The sequence below is a fragment of the Dipodomys merriami genome, unplaced genomic scaffold (assembly GCF_024711535.1).
Source record: "Dipodomys merriami isolate MVZ:Mamm:240054 unplaced genomic scaffold, mDipMer1.0.p SCAF_82, whole genome shotgun sequence".
NCBI classification, from domain to species: Eukaryota; Metazoa; Chordata; class Mammalia; order Rodentia; family Heteromyidae; genus Dipodomys; species Dipodomys merriami.
The window spans coordinates 5,788,344-5,808,507 of record NW_027206424.1 but is presented as its reverse complement, the minus strand read 5'-3'; the positions used below and the strand labels follow the sequence as shown (position 1 = coordinate 5,808,507).

The 20,164-nt window shown below is 62.6% G+C and overlaps 1 protein-coding gene across 2 annotated transcripts in view; it reads right to left on the bottom strand.

The window, feature by feature from the left end:
• The window catches only part of Adgra1 (adhesion G protein-coupled receptor A1), a 51,915-nt gene that overhangs the window by 15,287 nt on the left and 16,464 nt on the right, over positions 1-20,164 (bottom strand). For both annotated transcript variants that reach the window (XM_070011360.1, XM_070011359.1), the window contains 3 exons: positions 18,899-19,026; positions 16,593-16,716; positions 13,049-13,194 (listed from right to left, as the gene is read on the bottom strand). In XM_070011360.1, coding sequence (XP_069867461.1) covers positions 13,049-13,194; positions 16,593-16,716; positions 18,899-19,026 — 398 coding nt within the window. The remainder of the gene's footprint in view (positions 1-13,048; positions 13,195-16,592; positions 16,717-18,898; positions 19,027-20,164) is intronic.

The following is a 20,164-nucleotide window of genomic DNA, read 5'->3' as shown; positions in this document are numbered from 1 at the left end:
CATCAGACCACGCCAGGCTCCGCTCAGGCCACGGGTCCCAGCGGAGGGTCACCGTGAATGTGTGCCATTGGCCTCCTTGGCTCCCTCTGCTGGGACAGTCCAGAAACTGTCACGACAGTGGCAGATGCCGGCAGCCAAGTTCCCCCCATGCACCTGCCGCACGTCAGTGGCCTACGCGCGCGGTGCCTCTCACTGCAAGTAACACTAACACGGGGGAAAAGCCGGTAAGTGGTGAACTCTGGCCTGCTGAGTTTGTGTGTGTGTGTGTGCGCGCGCGCACATGTGTGTGAGGGAGAGAGAGAGAGAGAGGAAGAGAGGTCTCTGGCCTACTTTGGGCAGATGGATGGACACAGGGAAGGAGGGTATAGACAGCAGGGAGCTGGGCGGGCGGAGGGGCAGGGGGTGGAGGCGAGGGACAGGCGGGTGCGCACCCAGGGCCGATGGTGGAACAGTGGGCGGCTCTTGGCTTTCAGCTCTGTGCGCGGGAGAGCGTTTTCACGCTTTGACCCTGAGTTGAGGAGAAAGTGGGGGTCTCAGAGAGCACCTCTCCCGCCAGGCCCCTGCCCGGGAGGAGGCAGCGCACGTCGGACAGCAAGGCCCGTCTTTGCTCAGGGCAGGCCTCTCAGCGGAGCTGTGGGGCGGGGGTGGGAGGGGGTGGGCCTGGGCCGCTCCGTCGCCAAGCTTCTCACACGCCCTGGCACGGGCCCAGCCCCTCCCCCTCCCCGGCACACCCAGGTCCCTCCTGGCTCTTGGTGTCAGGGCCTACTGGGCTCTTGCTGTCCCTACAGTCAGGAGGCCTCTGGGGGGCCCCAGCTCCCCTGGTCATGGCTCAGGTTGGACTCTCAGCTCTCAGACGTGCCTCGAGCTCCGGGGCCTTTGCCATCTGTGCCTCTGGAATTCCGTCTCTCATTGGGGACCCCTTTTCCCGCCCAGGCCCCTGGTGCACCGTGGGACCCTGCCTGGGTTCTGCTGATTCTTGAGTTGCTGCCTGACAAGGAGCGGTGCTTCCCGGTGTGCCCTGGCCTCTGCCCACAGCACCTCCCCCTCCGCCCCTGCCCTGCCTGGGGCCAGCCTCCGACTGCGGCACGCCAGCCCACGCGTCTCCTGGGCGCGGCCAGGGCTGCGCTCCCATCAGGGTGACTTTGGAAGCCAGGAATCCCTTAAGCAAGGGCCGCAGCTTCCCGAAGGACAAGGACCTCAGAGGCCCTTGACGGCACCCACGTCCTGTGTGGCCAGACACCTGTCCCCTCCGCCCGGCCCCGCCTGCCCCCAGCCGCTCCGCTCACCTGCACCCCGGGGCCACCCTCCTCTCCCTCTCAGTCACCCACGGTCTGGATAGCACGTCAGCTGCCGTGCGCCTGGCCGTCCCTGAACTGGAGGGAGGTGCCGAGCCTTCTAGAGGAATCCTGGCCACTTTTCTCTGGTGAGATCGGGAGTCCGGAGCCCCAGGTGTGCCCAGGGACCTGGTGCTGTGACCTACACCTCAGACCACACTCATGAGCAAGGGGGAGGATGATTGGCCGAGAGGACACTGTCACGGGAAGAATTGCATTGGCAGATGCAACTGCTGCCAATGCAGCAGGACACTCGGGGTGTGCCTGGGACGGACGCCTGGGTGTGCGCGGGGAGGCGGTGCCCCACAGGGGGCGTGCGAGACGTGGTGGGTGCACACCGCAGGTGGCGTGCGAGACGTGGTGGGTGCACACCGCAGGTGGCGTGCGAGACGCGGTGGGTGCACACTGCAGGTGGCGTGCGAGACGCGGTGGGTGCACACCGCAGGTGGTGTGCGAGACGTGGTGGGTGCACACTGCAGGTGGCGTGCGAGATGCGGTGGGTGCACACTGCAGGTGGTGTGCGAGACGCGGTGGGTGCACACTGCAGGTGGCGTGCGAGACGCGGTGGGTGCACACCGCAGGTGGCGTGCGAGACGCGGTGGGTGCACACTGCAGGTGGCGTGCGAGATGCTGTGGGTGCACACTGCAGGTGGCGTGCGAGATGCTGTGGGTGCACACTGCAGGTGGCGTGCGAGATGCTGTGGGTGCACACTGCAGGTGGCGTGCGAGATGCTGTGGGTGCACACTGCAGGTGGTGTGCGAGACGCGGTGGGTGCACACTGCAGGTGGCGTGCAAGACGCGGTGGGTGCACACCGCAGGTGGCGTGCGAGACGCGGTGGGTGCACACTGCAGGTGGTGTGCGAGACGCGGTGGGTGCACACTGCAGGTGGCGTGCGAGACGCGGTGGGTGCACACTGCAGGTGGCGTGCGAGACGTGGTGGGTGTACACTGCAGGTGGCGTGTGAGACGTGGTGGGTGCACACCGCAGGTGGTGCGAGACGCGGTGGGTGCACACTGCAGGTGGTGCGAGACGCGGTGGGTGCACACTGCAGGTGGCGTGCGAGACACGGTGGGTGCACACTGCAGGTGGCGTGTGAGATGCGGTGGGTGCACACTGCAGGTGGCGTGCGAGACGCGGTGGGTGCACACTGCAGGTGGCGTGAGAGATGCGGTGGGTGCACACTGCAGGTGGTGTGCGAGACGCGGTGGGTGCACACTGCAGGTGGCGTGAGAGATGCGGTGGGTGCACACCGCAGGTGGTGTGCGAGACGTGGTGGGTGCACACCGCAGGTGGCGTGCGAGACGCGGTGGGTGCACACCGCAGGTGGTGCGAGACGTGGTGGGTGCACACTGCAGGTGGCGTGCGAGACGCGGTGGGTGCACACTGCAGGTGGCGTGAGAGATGCGGTGGGTGCACACCGCAGGTGGTGTGCGAGACGTGGTGGGTGCACACCGCAGGTGGCGTGCGAGACGCGGTGGGTGCACACCGCAGGTGGTGCGAGACGTGGTGGGTGCACACTGCAGGTGGCGTGCGAGACGCGGTGGGTGCACACCGCAGGTGGCGTGCGAGACGCGGTGGGTGCACACCGCAGGTGGCGTGTGAGACATGGTGGGTGCACACCGCAGGTGGCGTGTGAGACATGGTGGGTGCACACCGCAGGTGGTGTGCAAGACGTGGTGGGTGTACACCGCAGGTGAAGGACAAGGTGCTGGACCTGGGCCGTCATGGTGGGCATGAAGGAGCTCTCCCAGGTGAGCTGTGCACAGAGCGGCGGTCAGGATGCGGATGCTTCTTTAGGGCTTGGCCGAGTCACCTTCTGGGCTTCCCTGCTCCCTCCAGTCCTCGGCCATGGTACAGAGCCAGGGGCTGTTTCCGTGCCAGGGCAACTTGGGTCTCACTCTGGATTTGTGAAGGCCACACTGCCCAGGCCCTGCCGCCCTCAGCCCTGCTGCCCAGGCCCTGCCGCCCTCAGCCCTGCTGCCCAGGCCCTGCCCCCCTCAGCCCTGCTGCCCAGGCCCTGCCCCCCTCAGCCCTGCTGCCCAGGCCCTGCCCCCCTCAGCCCTGCCCCCCTCAGCCCTGCCCCCCTCAGCCCTGCTGCCCAGGCCCTGCCCCCCTCAGCCCTGCTGCCCAGGCCCTGCCACCCTCAGCCCTGCTGCCCAGGCCCTGCCCCCCTCAGCCCTGCCCCCCTCAGCCCTGCTGCCCAGGCCCTGCCGCCCTCAGCCCTGCTGCCTAGGCCCTGCCCCCCTCAGCCCTGCTGCCCAGGCCCCTCACAGGCCCTGGCAGCCATGGGGTACATGGTGTGTGCTGTGCTGTGTTCAGGATGAGTGCTGCTGCTTTCCGTGGTCTCAGCACCCAGGGGTGACCTCCGTGTCCCAGGACAGATGGAGAGCTCCTGCTGCCTTCCAATGGCCAGCCTGACCTGGAGACCCTGCCTGCTCCCATCGGGCTCCTCAGCATGTCTGCTCCGGCCTCCCCTGTGGCTGCAGGCCTCCTCTGAGACCCCTGACTCCTTCGGCATCAGGGTCATCTCCCCAGCTGGTGGCCAGGGAGGCCACATTGCCTGTGTGGCTGCAGCTGCAAGGCCAGGGCTCCGAAGGTCCGAGGTCTCTCCCATTGCTCCCAAGTTACGTGCAGGGACACGTTCTGTCAGCAGAGGGCGCCAGAGGCCGCGGCAGGCGCCTTCCCCATGGCTTGTCACTTGTTGCTGGGCAGCCTTCAGGGCCCAGCCCACCGTCCTGCGCCGGCCACTGAGGGGCTCTGAACTCCGTGCCCAGCCTGTCCTCAGCCGGAGGGCAGCCTTGTCTGTGGCCAGCAGGTCTTGGAAGGGGAGGAGCTGGACCACAGCCTCTGTGCTGGGACGGGAGGCCCCGCTGGGGGTGCCCAGGCCTCTGCCTCTGGGCCGCAGGTGCCACGGCCACCCGCACCACACAGACCACAGGGCAGCGTCTGTCCTCTGCCAGCACCAGTGCTGACGCAGGGAGCCCTGGCGACATTGGCCTCTTCTGCATCGCCCCCTGGTGACAGCGCCCCCTGGTGACAGCATCCCCCTGGTGACAGCGCCCCCTGTGACAGCGCCCCCTGGTGACATTGGCCTCTTCTGCATCGCCCCCTGGTGACATTGGCCTCTTCTGCATCGCCCCCTGGTGACATTGGCCTCTTCTGCATCCCCCCCTGGTGACAGCGCCCCCTGGTGACATTGGCCTCTTCTGCATCGCCCCCTGGTGACAGCGCCCCCTGGTGACAGTGCCCCCTGGTGACAGCGCCCCCTGTGACAGCGCCCCCTGGTGACAGCGCCCCCTGGTGGCATCATCCCCTGGTGGCATCATCCCCTGGTGACAGCGCCCCCTGGTGACAGCGCCCCCTGGTGACAGCGCCCCCTGGTGACAGCGCCCCCGGTGACAGCGCCCCCTGGTGACAGCGCCCCCGGTGACAGTGCCCCCGGTGACAGCGTCCCCTGTGACAGCGCCCCCTGGTGACAGCGCCCCCTGTGACAGCGTCCCCTGGTGACATTGGCCTTTTCTGCATCGCCCCCTGGTGACAGCGCCCCCTGGTGACAGCGCCCCCTGGTGACAGCGCCCCTGGTGACAGTGTCCCCCGGTGACAGCGCCCCCTGGTGATAGCATCCCTTGGTGACAGTGTCCCCTGGTAATAGCGTCTTCTGGTGACAGCGTCCCCTGGTGACATCATCCCCTGGTGACAACATCCCCGGCTGAACTTGTCCCCTGGGTGACATCGTCCCCTGGTGACATCATCCCCTGGTGACCTTGTCCCCTGGTGACAGCATCCCCTGGTGACAGCGTCTTCTGGTGACGTCATCCCCTGGTGACAGCGTCCCCTGGTGACAGCGTCTTCTGGTGATGTCATCCCCTGGTGAACTTGTCCCCTGGTGACCTTGTTTCCTGGTGACGTCGTCCCCTGGTGACATCTGCTGGAGGATGCTCACACTCATTCTCAGCCTCTGGCATTCAGGATGGAGGAACCTGGCCCTGTCCATGAGCTTTTGGGCATGGCAGCTCCTCTGCGGGATGGATTAAGTCTCAGGCCTGCTGGCAGGGAGGGCGGCTCCTGCAGCTGCCCTCAGATGCAGTCTGTGTTCCTGGTATGGCCAGCTCACAGATGCTTTGTGCAGGACCCCAAGCCTGCAAGACAGCTGTCTAGGCTGGGTGTGCAGGGTGGGCCTGTGCTCCTGGGGTCAGGACCCCCGGGCTACGGCGGGTCCTGGGGTCTGTAGGCCCTGGGCTACGGCGGGTCCTGGGGTCAGGAGACCCTGGGCTACGGCGGGTCCTGGGGTCAGGAGACCCTGGGCTACGGCGGGTCCTGGGGTCAGGAGACCCTGGGCTACGGCTGGTCCTGGGGTCTATGACTGGTCTTGGGGTCCGGAGACCCAGGCTACGTCTCTGGTGTGACATGAGTCTCTCTAAGGGAGGTTCTGATTCTTCGTTGACTCCTAGGGTTTGGTGTTCCTGTTGGACACAGGAGTGGAGATCTTCGTCCTTCTGGAGTGTGGTTTAGTACACTCCAGACACAGCTTACCTATCTGACAGAGTATTGGCATAGACCTGCTGAGGGAGCAGGCTCTATCTGTCCTGATGGTGCCCCGAACGAGCCTGCCATGCCATCAGGAGACATGTGGGGAAGGGGCAGGAAGCCGCCAGGGTGGCTCCAGCAGAGGTGTCCTGGAGTCAGGAGAGGCTTGGGGTGAGGAGTGAGGAGTCAGGTTCTGGTGTGAATAGTGAGGAGTTGAGTGCTGGTGTGAGTAGTGAGGAGTCAGGTGCTGGTGTGAGGAGTGAGGAGTCAGGTGCTGGTGTGAGGAGTGAGGAGTCAGGTTTTGGTGTGAGGAGTGAGGAGTCAGGTTCTGGTGTGAGGAGTGAGGAGTCAGGTTCTGGTGTGAGGAGTGAGGAGTCAGGTTCTGGTGTGAGTAGTGAGGAGTCAGGTTCTGGTGTGAGTAGTGAGGAGTCAGGTTTTGGTGTGAGTAGTGAGAAGTCAGGTTCTGGTGTGAGTAGTGAGGAGTCAGGTGCTGGTGTGAGTAGTGAGGAGTCAGGTTCTGGTGTGAGGAGTGAGGGGTCAGGTGCTGGTGTGAGGAGTGATGAGTCAGGTTCTGGTGTGAGTAGTGAGGAGTCAGGTTTTGGTGTGAGAAGTGAGGAGTCAGGTTCTGGTGTGAGTAGTGAGGAGTCAGGTTTTGGTGTGAGCAGTGAGGAGTCAGGTTCTGGTGTGAGTAATGAGGAGTCAGGTTCTGGTGTGAGGAGTGAGGAGTCAGGTTCTGGTGTGAGGAGTCTGGTGCTGGTGTGAGTAGTGAGGAGTTAGGTTCTGGTGTGAGGAGTGAGGAGTCAGGTTCTGGTGTGAACAGTTAGGTTCCGGTGTGAGGAGTGAGGAATCAGGTGCTGGTGTGAGTAGTGAGGCGTCAGGTTCTGGTGTGAGTAGTGAGGAGTCAGGTTCTGGTGTGAGGAGTGAGGAGTCAGGTTCTGGTGTGAGTAGTGAGGAATCAGGGTTGTGGTGTGAGTAGTGAGGAGTCAGGTTCTGGTGTGAGTAGTAAGGTGTCAGTTTCTGGTGTGAGGAGTAAGGAGTCAGGTTCTGGTGTTAGTAGTGAGGAGTCAGGTGCTGGTGTGAGGAGTCAGGTGCTGGTGTGAGTAGTGAGGAGTCAGGTTCTGGTGTGAGGAGTGAGGAGTCAGGTTCTGTTGTGAGGAGTGAGGAGTCAGGTTCTGGTGTGAGTAGTGTGGAGTCAGGTTCTGGTGTGAGTAGTGAGGAGTCAGGGGCTGTTGTGAGGAGTCAGGTGCTGGTGTGAGTAGTGAGGAGTCCGGTTCTGGTGTGAGGAGTGAGGAGTCAGGGTTATGGTGTGAACAGTTAGGTTCCGGTGTGAGGAGTGAGGAGTCAGGGTTCTGGTGTGAGGAATGAAGAGTCAGGGTTCTGGTGTGAGTAGTGAGGCATCAGGTTCTGGTGTGAGGAATGAGGAGTCAGGGTTCTGGTGTGAGTAGTGAGGAGTCAGGTTCTGGTGTGATTAGTGAGGAGTCAGGTGCTGGTGTGAGTAGTGAGGAGTCAGGTTCTGTTGGGGCAGTGAGGAGTCAGGGATGGCCTGGTCAGGGATTTGGACCTCGGGCCCTGCCCCTAGTGTAGGACAGATGGGTGTGCCCATGCCCACTGATGCCATCGCCGGCTGCCTCCCGCCTGCCTCTTGTGCTCTGTGTCCCATTCTACTTAGGTCATGTCCTCTCCTCCTGGGAGAGCCTGAATGTCCTCCTCTGACCTTGTCCATCCTGCAGGTCACCTCTCTCCAGGGGACAATGTCCTCTGACATCACCCCTCCCAGGGGAGGCCTGGGAGGCCCCTTCCCAGATCCCTCCTGCAGGGTGAGGGTGGCACTGTTCCTCTGGGGCTGGGTGCGGGTCCAGAGGCAGTCTGACCTCCAGAGGGCTCACGTCGTGCTGGACGCAGCCCTGCTCACGTCATGCTGGACACGCAGCCCTGCTCATGTGGTGCTGGACACACAGCCCTGCTCACGTCATGCTGGACACGCAGCCCTGCTCACGTCATGCTAAACATGCAGCCCTGCTCACGTCATGCTAAACACGCAGCCCTGCTCACGTGGTGCTGGACACGCAGCCCTGCTCACGTGGTGCTGGACACACAGCCCTGCTCATGTGGTGCTGGACACACAGCCCTGCTCACGTCATGCTGGACACGCAGCCCTGCTCACGTCATGCTAAACATGCAGCCCTGCTCACGTGGTGCTGGACACGCAGCCCTGCTCATGTGGTGCTGGACACACAGCCCTGCTCACGTCGTGCTGGACACGCAGCCCTGCTCACGTCATGCTAAACATGCAGCCCTGCTCACGTCATGCTAAACACGCAGCCCTGCTCACGTGGTGCTGGACACGCAGCCCTGCTCATGTGGTGCTGGACACGCAGCCCTGCTCACGTCATGCTGGACACGCAGCCCTGCTCATGTGGTGCTGGACACGCAGCCCTGCTCACGTCGTGCTGGACACGCAGCCCTGCTCATGTGGTGCTGGACACGCAGCCCTGCTCACATCATGCTGGACACGCAGCCCTGCTCACGTGGTGCTGGACACGCAGCCCTGCTCACGTCGTGCTGGACACGCAGCCCTGCTCACGTCATGCTGGACACGCAGCCCTACTCACGTCATGCTAAACACGCAGTCCTGCTCACGTCGTGCTGGACATACAGCCCTGCTCACGTCATGCTGGACACACAGCCCTGCTCACGTCATGCTGGACACGCAGCCCTGCTCACGTCATGCTGGACATACAGCCCTGCTCACGTCATGCTGGACACGCAGCCCTGCTCATGTCATGCTGGACACGCAGCCCTGCTCACATCATGCTGGACACGCAGTCCTGCTCACGTCATGCTGGACACGCAGCCCTGCTCACGTCATGCTGGACACGCAGCCCTGCTCACATCATGCTGGACACGCAGTCCTGCTCACATCATGCTGGACACGCAGCCCTGCTCACGTCATGCTGGACACAGCCCTGCTCACGTCATGCTGGACACGCAGTCCTGCTCACATCATGCTGGACACGCAGCCCTGCTCACATCATTCTGGACACGCAGCCCTACTCACGTCATGCTGGACACGCAGCCCTGCTCACGTCATGCTGGACACGCAGCCCTGCTCACATCATGCTGGACATAGAGCCCTGCTCACATCATGCTGGACACACAGTCCTGCTCACGTCGTGCTGGACATGTAGCCCTGCTCACATCATGCTGGACACGCAGCCCTGCTCACATCATGCTGGACATAGAGCCCTGCTCACATCATGCTGGACACGCAGTCCTGCTCACGTCGTGCTGGACATGTAGCCCTGCTCACATCATGCTGGACACGCAGCCCTGCTCACATCATGCTGGACACGCAGCCCTGCTCACGTCATGCTGGACATGCAGCCCTGCTCACGTGGTGCTGGACATAGAGCCCTGCTCACGTCATGCTGGACACGCAGCCCTGCTCACGTCATGCTGGACACGCAGCCCTGCTCATGTCATGCTGGACACGCAGCCCTGCTCACGTGGTGCTGGACACGCAGCCCTGCTCACGTCATGCTGGACACACAGCCCTGCTCACGTCATGCTGGACACGCAGCCCTGCTCACGTCATGCTGGACACGCAGCCCTGCTCACGTCATGCTGGACACGCAGCCCTGCTCACGTCGTGCTGGACACGCAGCCCTGCTCATGTCATGCTGGACACGCAGCCCTGCTCACATCATGCTGGACATAGAGCCCTGCTCACGTCATGCTGGACACGCAGCCCTGCTCACGTCATGCTGGACACGCAGCCCTGCTCACGTCATGCTGGACACGCAGCCCTGCTCATGTCATGCTGGACACGCAGCCCTGCTCACGTGGTGCTGGACACGCAGCCCTGCTCACGTCATGCTGGACACACAGCCCTGCTCACGTCATGCTGGACACGCAGCCCTGCTCACGTCATGCTGGACACGCAGCCCTGCTCACGTCATGCTGGACACGCAGCCCTGCTCACGTCGTGCTGGACACGCAGCCCTGCTCATGTCATGCTGGACACGCAGCCCTGCTCACATCATGCTGGACATAGAGCCCTGCTCACGTCATGCTGGACACGCAGCCCTGCTCACGTCATGCTGGACACGCAGCCCTGCTCACGTCATGCTGGACACGCAGCCCTGCTCATGTCATGCTGGACACGCAGCCCTGCTCACGTGGTGCTGGACACGCAGCCCTGCTCACGTCATGCTGGACACGCAGCCCTGCTCACGTCATGCTGGACACGCAGCCCTGCTCACGTCATGCTGGACACGCAGCCCCACTGGCTAGAGGGACTCAGCCAGCTCCGGGCTTCGCTCCTCACAGGGCGGGATTTCGTATCACCACTCTTTACAAGCATGGGGAATGAAGAAGAAGCCATGAGCTGCTCAGGGACAGGCCAGAGGTCGCCATGATGCCCCTACGAACGAGCCTGGGGCTGCTCCATTTTGATCATGGCTAAAAGCCCCAGCATACTTGTAGAGGCGTGTTTTCTTCTCATAGATCCCCGCTGGCCTGTGGGAATCACACTCTGTACACTTGAATACGAAAGGCCTGGGGATGGGAGGGAAAAATTGGGAAGGAGCAAGGGGAGGCCTGGCCTTGTCCAAACAGAAATGCACTCCTTACCTGGCTGGGAACTGTAACCCCTCTGTACCCCACCATTAGAATAACAATAAAAAATAAAAATTGAAAAACAAATGCCAAAGGCCAGGAAGAAACCCAAGGGAAACTAGAAACTACTGTGATGGAGTAGAAGAGTAGCCAGCTGCACAGGACACAGCAACGCGGCTCTGAGCGAAACTCCGAGCAGAGAACATCTTCACTAAAGAAGAGAGATCTCAGGTCAACAGTCTAGTTTCAGACTGTAAGAAACGGGGAAAAGGAAATACAAACTAAACCCAAAGTGAGCAGAAGAAAGGGAATCAACCCTAAAAAACCACAGCAGAGACAATAAAATAGAGAACAGAAAGACAGAGAAACTAGATAATCCAAAGTTTGTTCTTTAGATAGGTCAATGGCACTGGCAGGCTGGACAGAGGAGAGAGGACTAACACTGATACTGAAGCACCTGCCAGTGGTTGGGCAGGAAGGCTGGTGTGGAAGCCATCATCTCCCTGTAGGCGTAGATGACATATCACCGTATACACAGAAGTCTTAAGAAGTAGGAAAACTCTTGGACCTAGTAAAGGAACTCAGCAGAGCTGCAGGATCTATGATTGATGCTGAAGAATTAGCTGTGTTTCTGTACACCAGCCATGAATGATTAGAAATCAATGGTAAGACAGCAATCCTATTTATAGTAAAAGGGAAAACTTGAGACCAAGGAGGCCCAAGGTTTGTGTGCTTCAAACCACAAGACATTGCTGGGGGAGCCGCCGTGGAAGGAGTGGCGGACGGTGCCCGTGGCTGGTCTGCGGACAGACTGCAGGCTGGCGTGGCCCCCAGAGGCCAGAGCGAGGCCTGGGCCCGCGGCCTTCTGCCCAGGGCCCTGAGTGGCACCTGACCTGCTTCCTCATCTTGGGGACGTGGGCCTTGATGGCTTCCTGGGACGTAAGCTCTGCTTCTGAATTGGTGCCCACGTGCCCAGCCTCACACGGACCAGACTCACTGCCCAGGTCAGTGCCTGTGCCCAGCCTCACACGGACCAGACTCACTGCCCAGGGCAGTGCCCACATGCCCAGCCTCACACGGGCCAGACTCACTGCCCAGGGCAGTGCCCACGTGCCCAGCCTCACACGGGCCAGACTCACTGCCCAGGGCAGTGCCCACGTGCCCAGCCTCACACGGGCCAGACTCACTGCCCAGGGCAGTGCCCACGTGCCCAGCCTCACACGGGCCAGACTCACTGCCCAGGGCAGTGCCTGTGCCCAGCCTCACACGGACCAGACTCACTGCCCAGGGCAGTGCCCACGTGCCCAGCCTCACACAGACCAGACTCACTGCCCAGGTCAGTGCCTGTGCCCAGCCTCACACGGGCCAGACTCACTGCCCAGGGCAGTGCTGTGCCCAGCCTCACACGGGCCAGACTCACTGCCCAGGTCAGTGCCTGTGCCCAGCCTCAAACAGACCAGACTCACTGCCCAGGTCAGTGCCTGTGCCCAGCCTCACATGGGCCAGACTCACTGCCCAGGTCAGTGCCCACATGCCCAGCCTCACACGGACCAGACTCACTGCCCAGGGCAGTGCTGTGCCCAGCCTCACACGGGCCAGACTCACTGCCCAGGTCAGTGCTGTGCCCAGCCTCACACGGACCAGACTCACTGCCCAGGTCAGTGCCTGTGCCCAGCCTCACACGGGCCAGACTCACTGCCCAGGGCAGTGCCTGTGCCCAGCCTCACACGGACCAGACTCACTGCTCAGGGCAGTGCTGTGCCCAGCCTCACACGGGCCAGACGGGCAGTGCCCACTGTGCTGTTCATGGTTCAGTTTTGGTTCAAGTGTGCAAATGGTGAGGCACCCTTGGCCCTGGTGGCCGGTGTCTGTCTTGTCTGAAGGGACGTCCGGTGTTCTGGCATGGCGGAGGTCGGGGAAGTGACCCTGGGCTGCCCTGGGGAGGGAGGTCCCACCCTCCTCGGTGTTGTTCCCGTGGTCCCGGCACACCTGGGCTCCCCACAAGGCCCCCGTGGTCCCTGACCGGTCCGCTGGGTTCCAGGGCCAGGCCATGATCACACACCAGTGCCGAGGTGGTTGCTGTTGTTACCCTGAGAGGCGGTGGGTGTCCTGGCTTCACTAAGACCAGGATGTACGCCAAAGCCACGGCCACACGGCCTCCAGGCCTGGCCCTCCAGGGGACACGGAGGGCCTCCTGCCAGGGAGCCACCTGTCCACAGGGCCAGCCAGCGTCCAGCCAGATGCTGAGGCAGAATCCCGTCCCGGCCTCTCGCCGCCCGTCTCTGCCCGCTGCCCCGGGTACCCCCTGGGACTCTGCCCCCACGCCAGCATCACCCACCCCTGCCCCACCGTGTCTGACCCAGGTCTACTGGTCCAAACCCTGACCCAGGGCCTCGCCCACTCCCGAATGCGGCCTCCGCCCCTCCCCCAGTGTGTGTGTGTGAGGGACCACCCTTGGGCTGAGCTCCTAGGGAGGGAGTCTGTTTGCCTTGCTAAGCCCTGCGGAGGCTCGTCCCCGGTCAGGGGTCCCCCCGGGTGGCGGCGGGGCCCGCGAGCACGCTCGAATACCTGAGCAGGGGCGGCTTGGGGTACGGCGGCTGGTCTGCACCAGGGCACGGAGGGGCCTTCCTGGTCACTTGCTTGTAGATGTTCCTGGCGGTCACTCCAATCCACAGCATGGTGGACAGTGTGGAATAGTGCAGCGCGATGCCCACCTGGGAGGGGACATGGCAGCTAGCCCCCTTCCCTTCCCAGGCCTCCGGCCCCTCCCCCGCTGCCCCCCTCCTCCAAAGCCCACCGTCCTGCACCGCACAGCCTTCCTCTGCTGCCGGGGGCTGAGCCTTGCAGCTTCTCTACACTTGTCCAGGGACTGGCAGAGGGCAAGGGGGCCCTGCGAGGGGTGGCTCCTCCGAAGGACCCAGGTGGAAGGAGGCGCAGCGGTGCCCCAGCCCCCCAGAGCTGTCACGGTGGCCGTGGCCTGGGTGAGGTTCAGACCCTGCCCGGGGGCGTCAGGGACTCCCAGCTACGGAGACAGCAGCCGGGGCTGCGGCCCAGCCGCGGGACGCACACGCCAACTCGCTGTCCATGCTGCACTTCATCTCCATCTGACTCCCTAACGTGGGGCTACCTTTGAGGTAACAGGCTGACATTTGGAAATGACAAGTAAAACATTGCTATAATTGGAGAAGACATAAATGTTTCAAGAATACAGAAATCCCTTGAATAACGCAAACATTGCATCATTATCATGAGTTATCAAATCCAGAGTTCAAGTTTTGCTTATGAGCAAACTCTTAATTGTTGATGAGGGTTTTGAGGGACGTGGAAAGTTGGGAGCTGCTCATGGTAGTGTGGCGTCGCGGGGACAGCGGACACCCAGCGGTCCCTTCTCACTGCTCTTGGGTGTGAAGGGTGCTGGGTGGACATCTCCAGCATGCAGGCCTTGCCCTGCCTGTGAGTGTAAGGGGCTGGAACCTCCCGGAGAGAATTCCGCAGCCCGGATGACAGGGAAGCCTGGCCAGGGGCACGGTCTGCAGCAAGACCCACGCCGACGCACAGACAACGCAGACTCCGCAGGGCTCTGACCCGGAGGGCCCCACCCAGGCCATGGGCTTGGGGATCCCAGGTGTACTCAAGCCGTCCTCAGGAAGGCTGTCTCTCAAACGCCAGCTCTAGGCTGGGCACACTGGGAGGCCCCAGGGCCACCTGGCTTCTGTGGCCCTCTGGCGGGGACGGAGGCCGGGCAGGATGCAGTCCCTGCTCCCAGGCTGGCGTTGAGGCACATCCAGGAAGGGGACCAACGGCGGCTGCCTGCCTCTGTTTATGATGTCACTCGGTACTACAATGAGGCTCATGGCCCTCTTCCTGTTTCCATGACAACTGCCTCTCCATCCATCCAGCTCTCTGGACCACTTCTCCCGGTTGTGTGGTGGTGATGCCGAGCTTGCATTTGAGGAGAGGGCAGGGCGGCCTGTCCTGAGTCCCCGGGAAGGCGTCTGGGGTGGCGGGTCAGGGTGGGGCACGCCGGGGTCCCAATGGCCTAGTGTTTAACCTGCTCTGCCCCACGTGCCTCCCTTCCCTCAGACCCGCTGGGCTGCTGACCAAAGCCAGCCTGGGCCTGGCTGGGGGAGGCCTCCGCGGTGCCAGCCGTGTGTGTTGGTGGCCGCAGGCAGGAAGCGGCTGGGTGCAGAGCGGCGCGGGGACAGGGCAGCTGCCGCGGGAAGCAGTTATGTGCCAGGGGCGTGTCACCCGCAGAGCCGAGGCTTCCATTTCCGCCCCTTGCCCCAGGAGTCCGGCATCTCCTGCACCTGTCTGCCGCCTCCTGCCGCGTTTGCCCGCGGTGGCGCTGCCGTGGTGCACGCGCGGGGTAGGTCTCTGGCTGGTCCAGCCTGTGCCTGGCAGGGGGTGTTTGTGAGGGATGGGGGGAGCTGCCAGAGACGCCTGGTGGCCACCGTCTTCCTTGTTGCCTTACCTGGCCTACCTGCCGTCCAGGCTCCTTGGGGTTGTCAGCAGGGAAGCATTTCTCACCAAGCATGCTCTCAGCCCTTGGAGCCCTTCTAGACCTGCTCTGCCCCGCCCCCAAGCCCCTGGGCTGGGCTGGCCTTGAGCGGCCGGCGTGCCCCAGACGTACCCTCCCAGGGCTGGAGATGGCCTCCAACCGGCACCGGGAAGCGGTTCCAGTGGGTTCTGTGGCAGGTAGGCCCCCCTCACGGAGCCGGTGGGGTGAAGTGCAGACACAAGGATAATGACCCACTTGATAGCTTTTCCAGCGGCTCCGGGCGGGCCATCACAGCCAGGGAGAAGGGATTTCCTGGCCCTTGCTGGGTTGTAGCTGTTCAGCTTGTGGAGAGACAGGGATGTGTCTCTGTTCATTTCAGGCCTGTGCTGCCAGCTTTTTCTAGGTCCAGCCGAGGCGGTGGGCCTGGCTTCCTGGGGTGGTATGCATGGTCACGGGGGTGTTTGAGACATCTCCTGGTGCACAGAGCTCCAGGGCAGGGGCTCTGTCTCCTGGGTGTGAACATCTTGCTCACAAAGTACAGCTAGGCCCAACTCATCTTAGTGCTGGGAACAAAAGCGCAGCCACGTGGTCCGAGTCAGGCCGGCCTCAGAGCCCGGAGAGGGGAGGACATGTGCTCCCCAGGGACAGCCTGACCCCAAGACTCCCTGTGCCGTGGACAGGCCAGGGGCGAGGTCGGCCTGCCAGGTGGCCTGGGCCTCCGTGGGGCATGCTGTTCCTGCTTCTAGGGCCATCAGTGGATGTTTGCTGAACTTGTGGAGCCTGGGTAAGGAGCGGGCCTGAGGACTGGTGTGCACGGGCTGCCATGGCGCCCCCTCCTGGCCAGAGCCATTTCAAGGGCTGGCGTAGGCATGGGTCAGGGAACCCCGGGCCTGGAGGTTACGCATATCAACACCTTTTTTCTTTTCTTTTTTTTTTTTTTTTTTTTGCCAGTGCTGGGGCTTGAACTCAGGGTCTAGGCGCTGTCCCCGAGCTGCTTTTGCTCAAGGCTAGCGCTCTACCACTGGAGCCACAGCACTACTTCTGGCTTTTTCTGCTTATGTGGTGCTGAGGAGTGGAACCCAGGGCCTCATGCATGCGAGGCGAGCGCTCTACCACTGAGCCACCTTCCCAGCCCTATCAACACCTTTTTCAATCAAACAGGACCAGGAGACACATGCAATGACAGTCATGTGTTTGTGTCAGTGTTTGTGTCCGTGCTGGGGCAGGCTCTCGCTTGCAGAGCTGGCAGGCGGCTCTGCGACCCAGGCCCGGCAGCTCGGAGGCCGCACACGCAGCGGCCCTGCAGATTGCAGCATGGGTCGGCTCCTGGAGGGTCTCAAGGGTGCTTCGAGAGAAGCGTTATGTCCTGAGTCCACTGTTTGCTGGACGGTGACCATTCTGATCCGGCCCCTGCAGCCTCAGAGCTGGCTGGCCCATGGCAATGATCTGATGCTGGGCAGTGCAGGTGGCTTCTGAGGGCCGGAGGCCGGAGCAGGGGCTGCGCCTCTCGGGAGCAGCAGTCGAGCAAACAGTGGGGTATTCTTTCATGAGAATCCACACATCTCCCCTTTGGTAAGAGGCCGACGGACACCTCTGATTTGTTACAGTACTCACCGCCTGGCACAGGATGGGGTGTTTGGTGCGGTTGATGCCACCGGCGAACACCGCAAAGGTCAGGGCGGTGTGGAAGCAGAAATTCAGCAGCGCGTGCCGGCCTTTCTGGCTGATGCGGATGGCGCTGTGGGGAGTGGAGATGAGAGCCGGGTGAGCGCCCGAGAGCAGGGAAAGGTCCCGCTCTGCCCCGGGGTGCCACGCCCCGTGGGGGGCGGTGGAAAGACTGCAGTGCTGGGCCTTCGGGGGCAGGATCACGCAGGCGGGGTGCCTCGCGGGGCAGCTCCAAGCCGGCCACCTGGCTGCTTGGCAATGGAGGGTTTGAGGCCTGAACTATGACTTGTCCACTGCCTCAGAGACAGAATCACCTCCTGGCTCCAGGCAGACGCTGGCCTCTCTGAGCAGCTGTTAGCGATAGCTGTGCCGGTGGCCTGGCCTGGGCATGGCCCCTGCCGCGTGGCTGTAGCTGGCACTGGTGTTGCTTAGCCTGGGACGTGGACTCCATCAGGCCTCCGAGACGGTGCTGCTCCCACCTCGCGGGCCAGCTGTGGTCTGCGGGTGTGGTGCCGCCCCCACCTCGCGGGTGTGTTCTCCGTCCTCACGCCACCCAACTCCCCTGCAGAAACCTGATCACCGCGCAAGTGTTGGAGGGGCAGAGCCTCTGGGCGTGAGGCTCTGGCTCTCAGAACTGCCTGTGGAGCCTACCAGACAGGAGCAGGCCAAGGCCTCACCAGAGACCAACCCTGCCAGTGCCTTGGGTCTGGACTTGCAGCTTCTAGAACAGTGATAAACCAAGGCAAACTCGAAACTGTGCTATCAGCGACCCTTGCTCTAGTAATTTGTTTCGGTGGCCTGAACAGATCCAGACCACAGGTTCACCCAAGTGGTGGCCCTGGTCAGGATCCTGTGAACTCAAATCTCATCTGAGAATCTTCGTGCCTGTGGGTGTGGCTGAGACCGAAGCATCGCCTGTGATTTCTTGATTTTGGGTGTGGAATGGCCACCGCCAGGGCCCTGTTCATGCTTTCCAGTGCTTTTCCAAGACTCAGGCAGATGGACACACAGCGGTCATCACAGCTCTCAGGCAGAGGTGGCCAAGCACACCCTCAGAAGCATAAAAGGCCTGGACTCCCTTCCTGAATAAAAGGCCTGGACTTCCTTCCTGAATAAAAGGCCTGGACTCCCTTCCTGAATAAAAGGCACATGCAAAGGCAGTACTAGGGTTCTTCCGTACATGGCCTTTTGGACACCCGTGCCAACATGTTTCTGTATTTCACCCAGTTGCTCTTAAAGACAGACCAACAGAGACCGTGACTGGAGGATGTGCCTACGGCTGCTTCTATGGGAGGTCCTGAGTCTGGGGGCAAAACTGAGTGCTTGGTAGCATGTGGCTTTTCCTTGAGTAACTCTGTGTTATCTGAAGTGGGAGACCTCATCCTGGGAGTGAGACCCGGCCTGGTCCTGACAGTGAGACCTGGCCTGGTCCTGACAGTGAGGCCTGGCCTGGTCCTGACAGTGAGACCTGGCCTGGTCCTGACAGTGAGGCCTGGCCTGGTCCTGACAGTGAGACCTGGCCTGGTCCTGGGAGTGAGGCCTGGCCTGGTCCTGGGAGTGAGGCCTGGCCTGGTCCTGACAGTGAGACCTGGCCTGGTCCTGGGAGTGAGGCCTGGCCTGGTCCTGGGAGTGAGGCCTGGCCTGGTCCTGGGAGTGAGGCCTTGCCTGCTCCTGGGAGTGAGACCTGGCCTGGTCCTGACAGTGAGGCCTGGCCTGGTCCTGGGAGTGAGGCCTGGCCTGGTCCTGGGAGTGAGGCCTGGCCTGGTCCTGGGAGTGAGGCCTGGCCTGGTCCTGGGAGTGAGGCCTGGCCTGGTCCTGGGAGTGAGGCCTGGCCTGGTCCTGACAGTGAGACCTGGCCTGGTCCTGGGAGTGAGGCCTGGCCTGGTCCTGGGAGTGAGGCCTGGCCTGGTCCTGGGAGTGAGGCCTGGCCTGGGCCTGACAGTGAAGCCTGGCCTTTGCCTGACAGTGAGGCCTGGCCTGGTCCTGGGAGTGAGGCCTGGCCTGGTCCTGGGAGTGAGGCCTGGCCTGGTCCTGGCAGTGAGGCCTGGCCTGGTCCTGGGAGTGAGACCTGGCCTGGTCCTGGGAGTGAGGCCTGGCCTGGTCCTGACAGTGAGACCTGGCCTGGTCCTGGGAGTGAGGCCTGGCCTGGTCCTGGGAGTGAGGCCTGGCCTGGTCCTGGGAGTGAGGCCTGGCCTGGTCCTGGGAGTGAGACCTGGCCTGGTCCTGGGAGTGAGGCCTGGGCCCACCAGCCTTACCTCTGGTGCACAATGTAGGTGATGACAGATGTGAGCAGGCATAGCAGCATGACGGCGGTGCAGGCGTACACCACGGGGTGCAGGAATTCCCCTGGGTACTGGGGCAGGGAGAGGACAGTCTTCAAATCCTGGAAGGGAATCAGAGGAGACCCATGTGGTTGGTGTGGCCAGGAGTCTAGACACACGGCCAGGACTTCTGGGGTGGTTCAAGAGGTTTCCTCACTTGAACGGCTAGTGGATGAGAGCTCTGCCTAGTGGTCCAGCGGGGCGGGGTGTGTGCATGAAGGCCGCAGCCCAGCCCCAGGCTGCCAGCGGTCCGGTGGGGGCTTCCTCACCCCTCCACCCATGCTGCTGGCCGAGGCGGGACGTGGCCGGCCTGGTGGCACCCTGTGTCCCGCAGGGCCTGCGTTACAAGAGGGAGCGGGGCGGCGAGTGCCCCGCCTTCCTGTGCCTCTCGCCCACTGACATTCTGATGTTCAGTATCTCAGGACGCTCAGCCTCGGGTTTCTGCAGCTCCTGGGCTGTGATGTGATGGAGGAGTGGCCGCGTGCCTGGGCGTGGCCCGGGGCCCCTCACGTCTGCATCACATCTCCGCTCTGCACCGTGGCCGCGGCCAGAGGTCAAAGGAGAGCACGCTGCCCATGTGGATGTGGCCAGTGTCCAGACTGGAGCTGGATTGTCCTCCCTGGGCCTCTGGGTTTGGTTTCAGCTAGAAGGCTGTGTGTTGGCCTCTGTGGTCGAGGGAGACCCTGGCTTGCATTGGTGGGCAGCTGGGGTGGTCCATGCTGTGTCCTGACACCTGTCCCTCAGCTATCCAGACCATGGGTGGCTGATGGACTGGGAAGGGTAGAGTTGGATACAGCAGAATGGGAATGGCCCTCGTGACCCTGCATAGTGCCCTGTTCTTCCAGATTGCCAGACAAAACCACCCAGGGGGCAGGAATGAGGTGGACGCTGGAGAGGCATCTAGACTGTGGGCAGGGAGAGGTGGACGCTGGAGAGCTGTCTAGACTGTGGGGAGGGAGCGGTGGACACTGGAGAGCCGTCTAGACTGTGGGTAGGGAGAGGTGGATGCTGGAGAGCCGTCTAGACTGTGGGCAGGGAGAGGTGGACGCTGGAGAGCCGTCTAGACTGTGGGGAGGGAGAGGTGGACACTGGAGAGCTGTCTAGACTGTGGAGAGGGAGAGGTGGACGCTGGAGAGCCGTCTAGACTGTGGGCAGGGAGAGGTGGACACTGGAGAGCCGTCTAGGCTGTGGGCAGGGAGA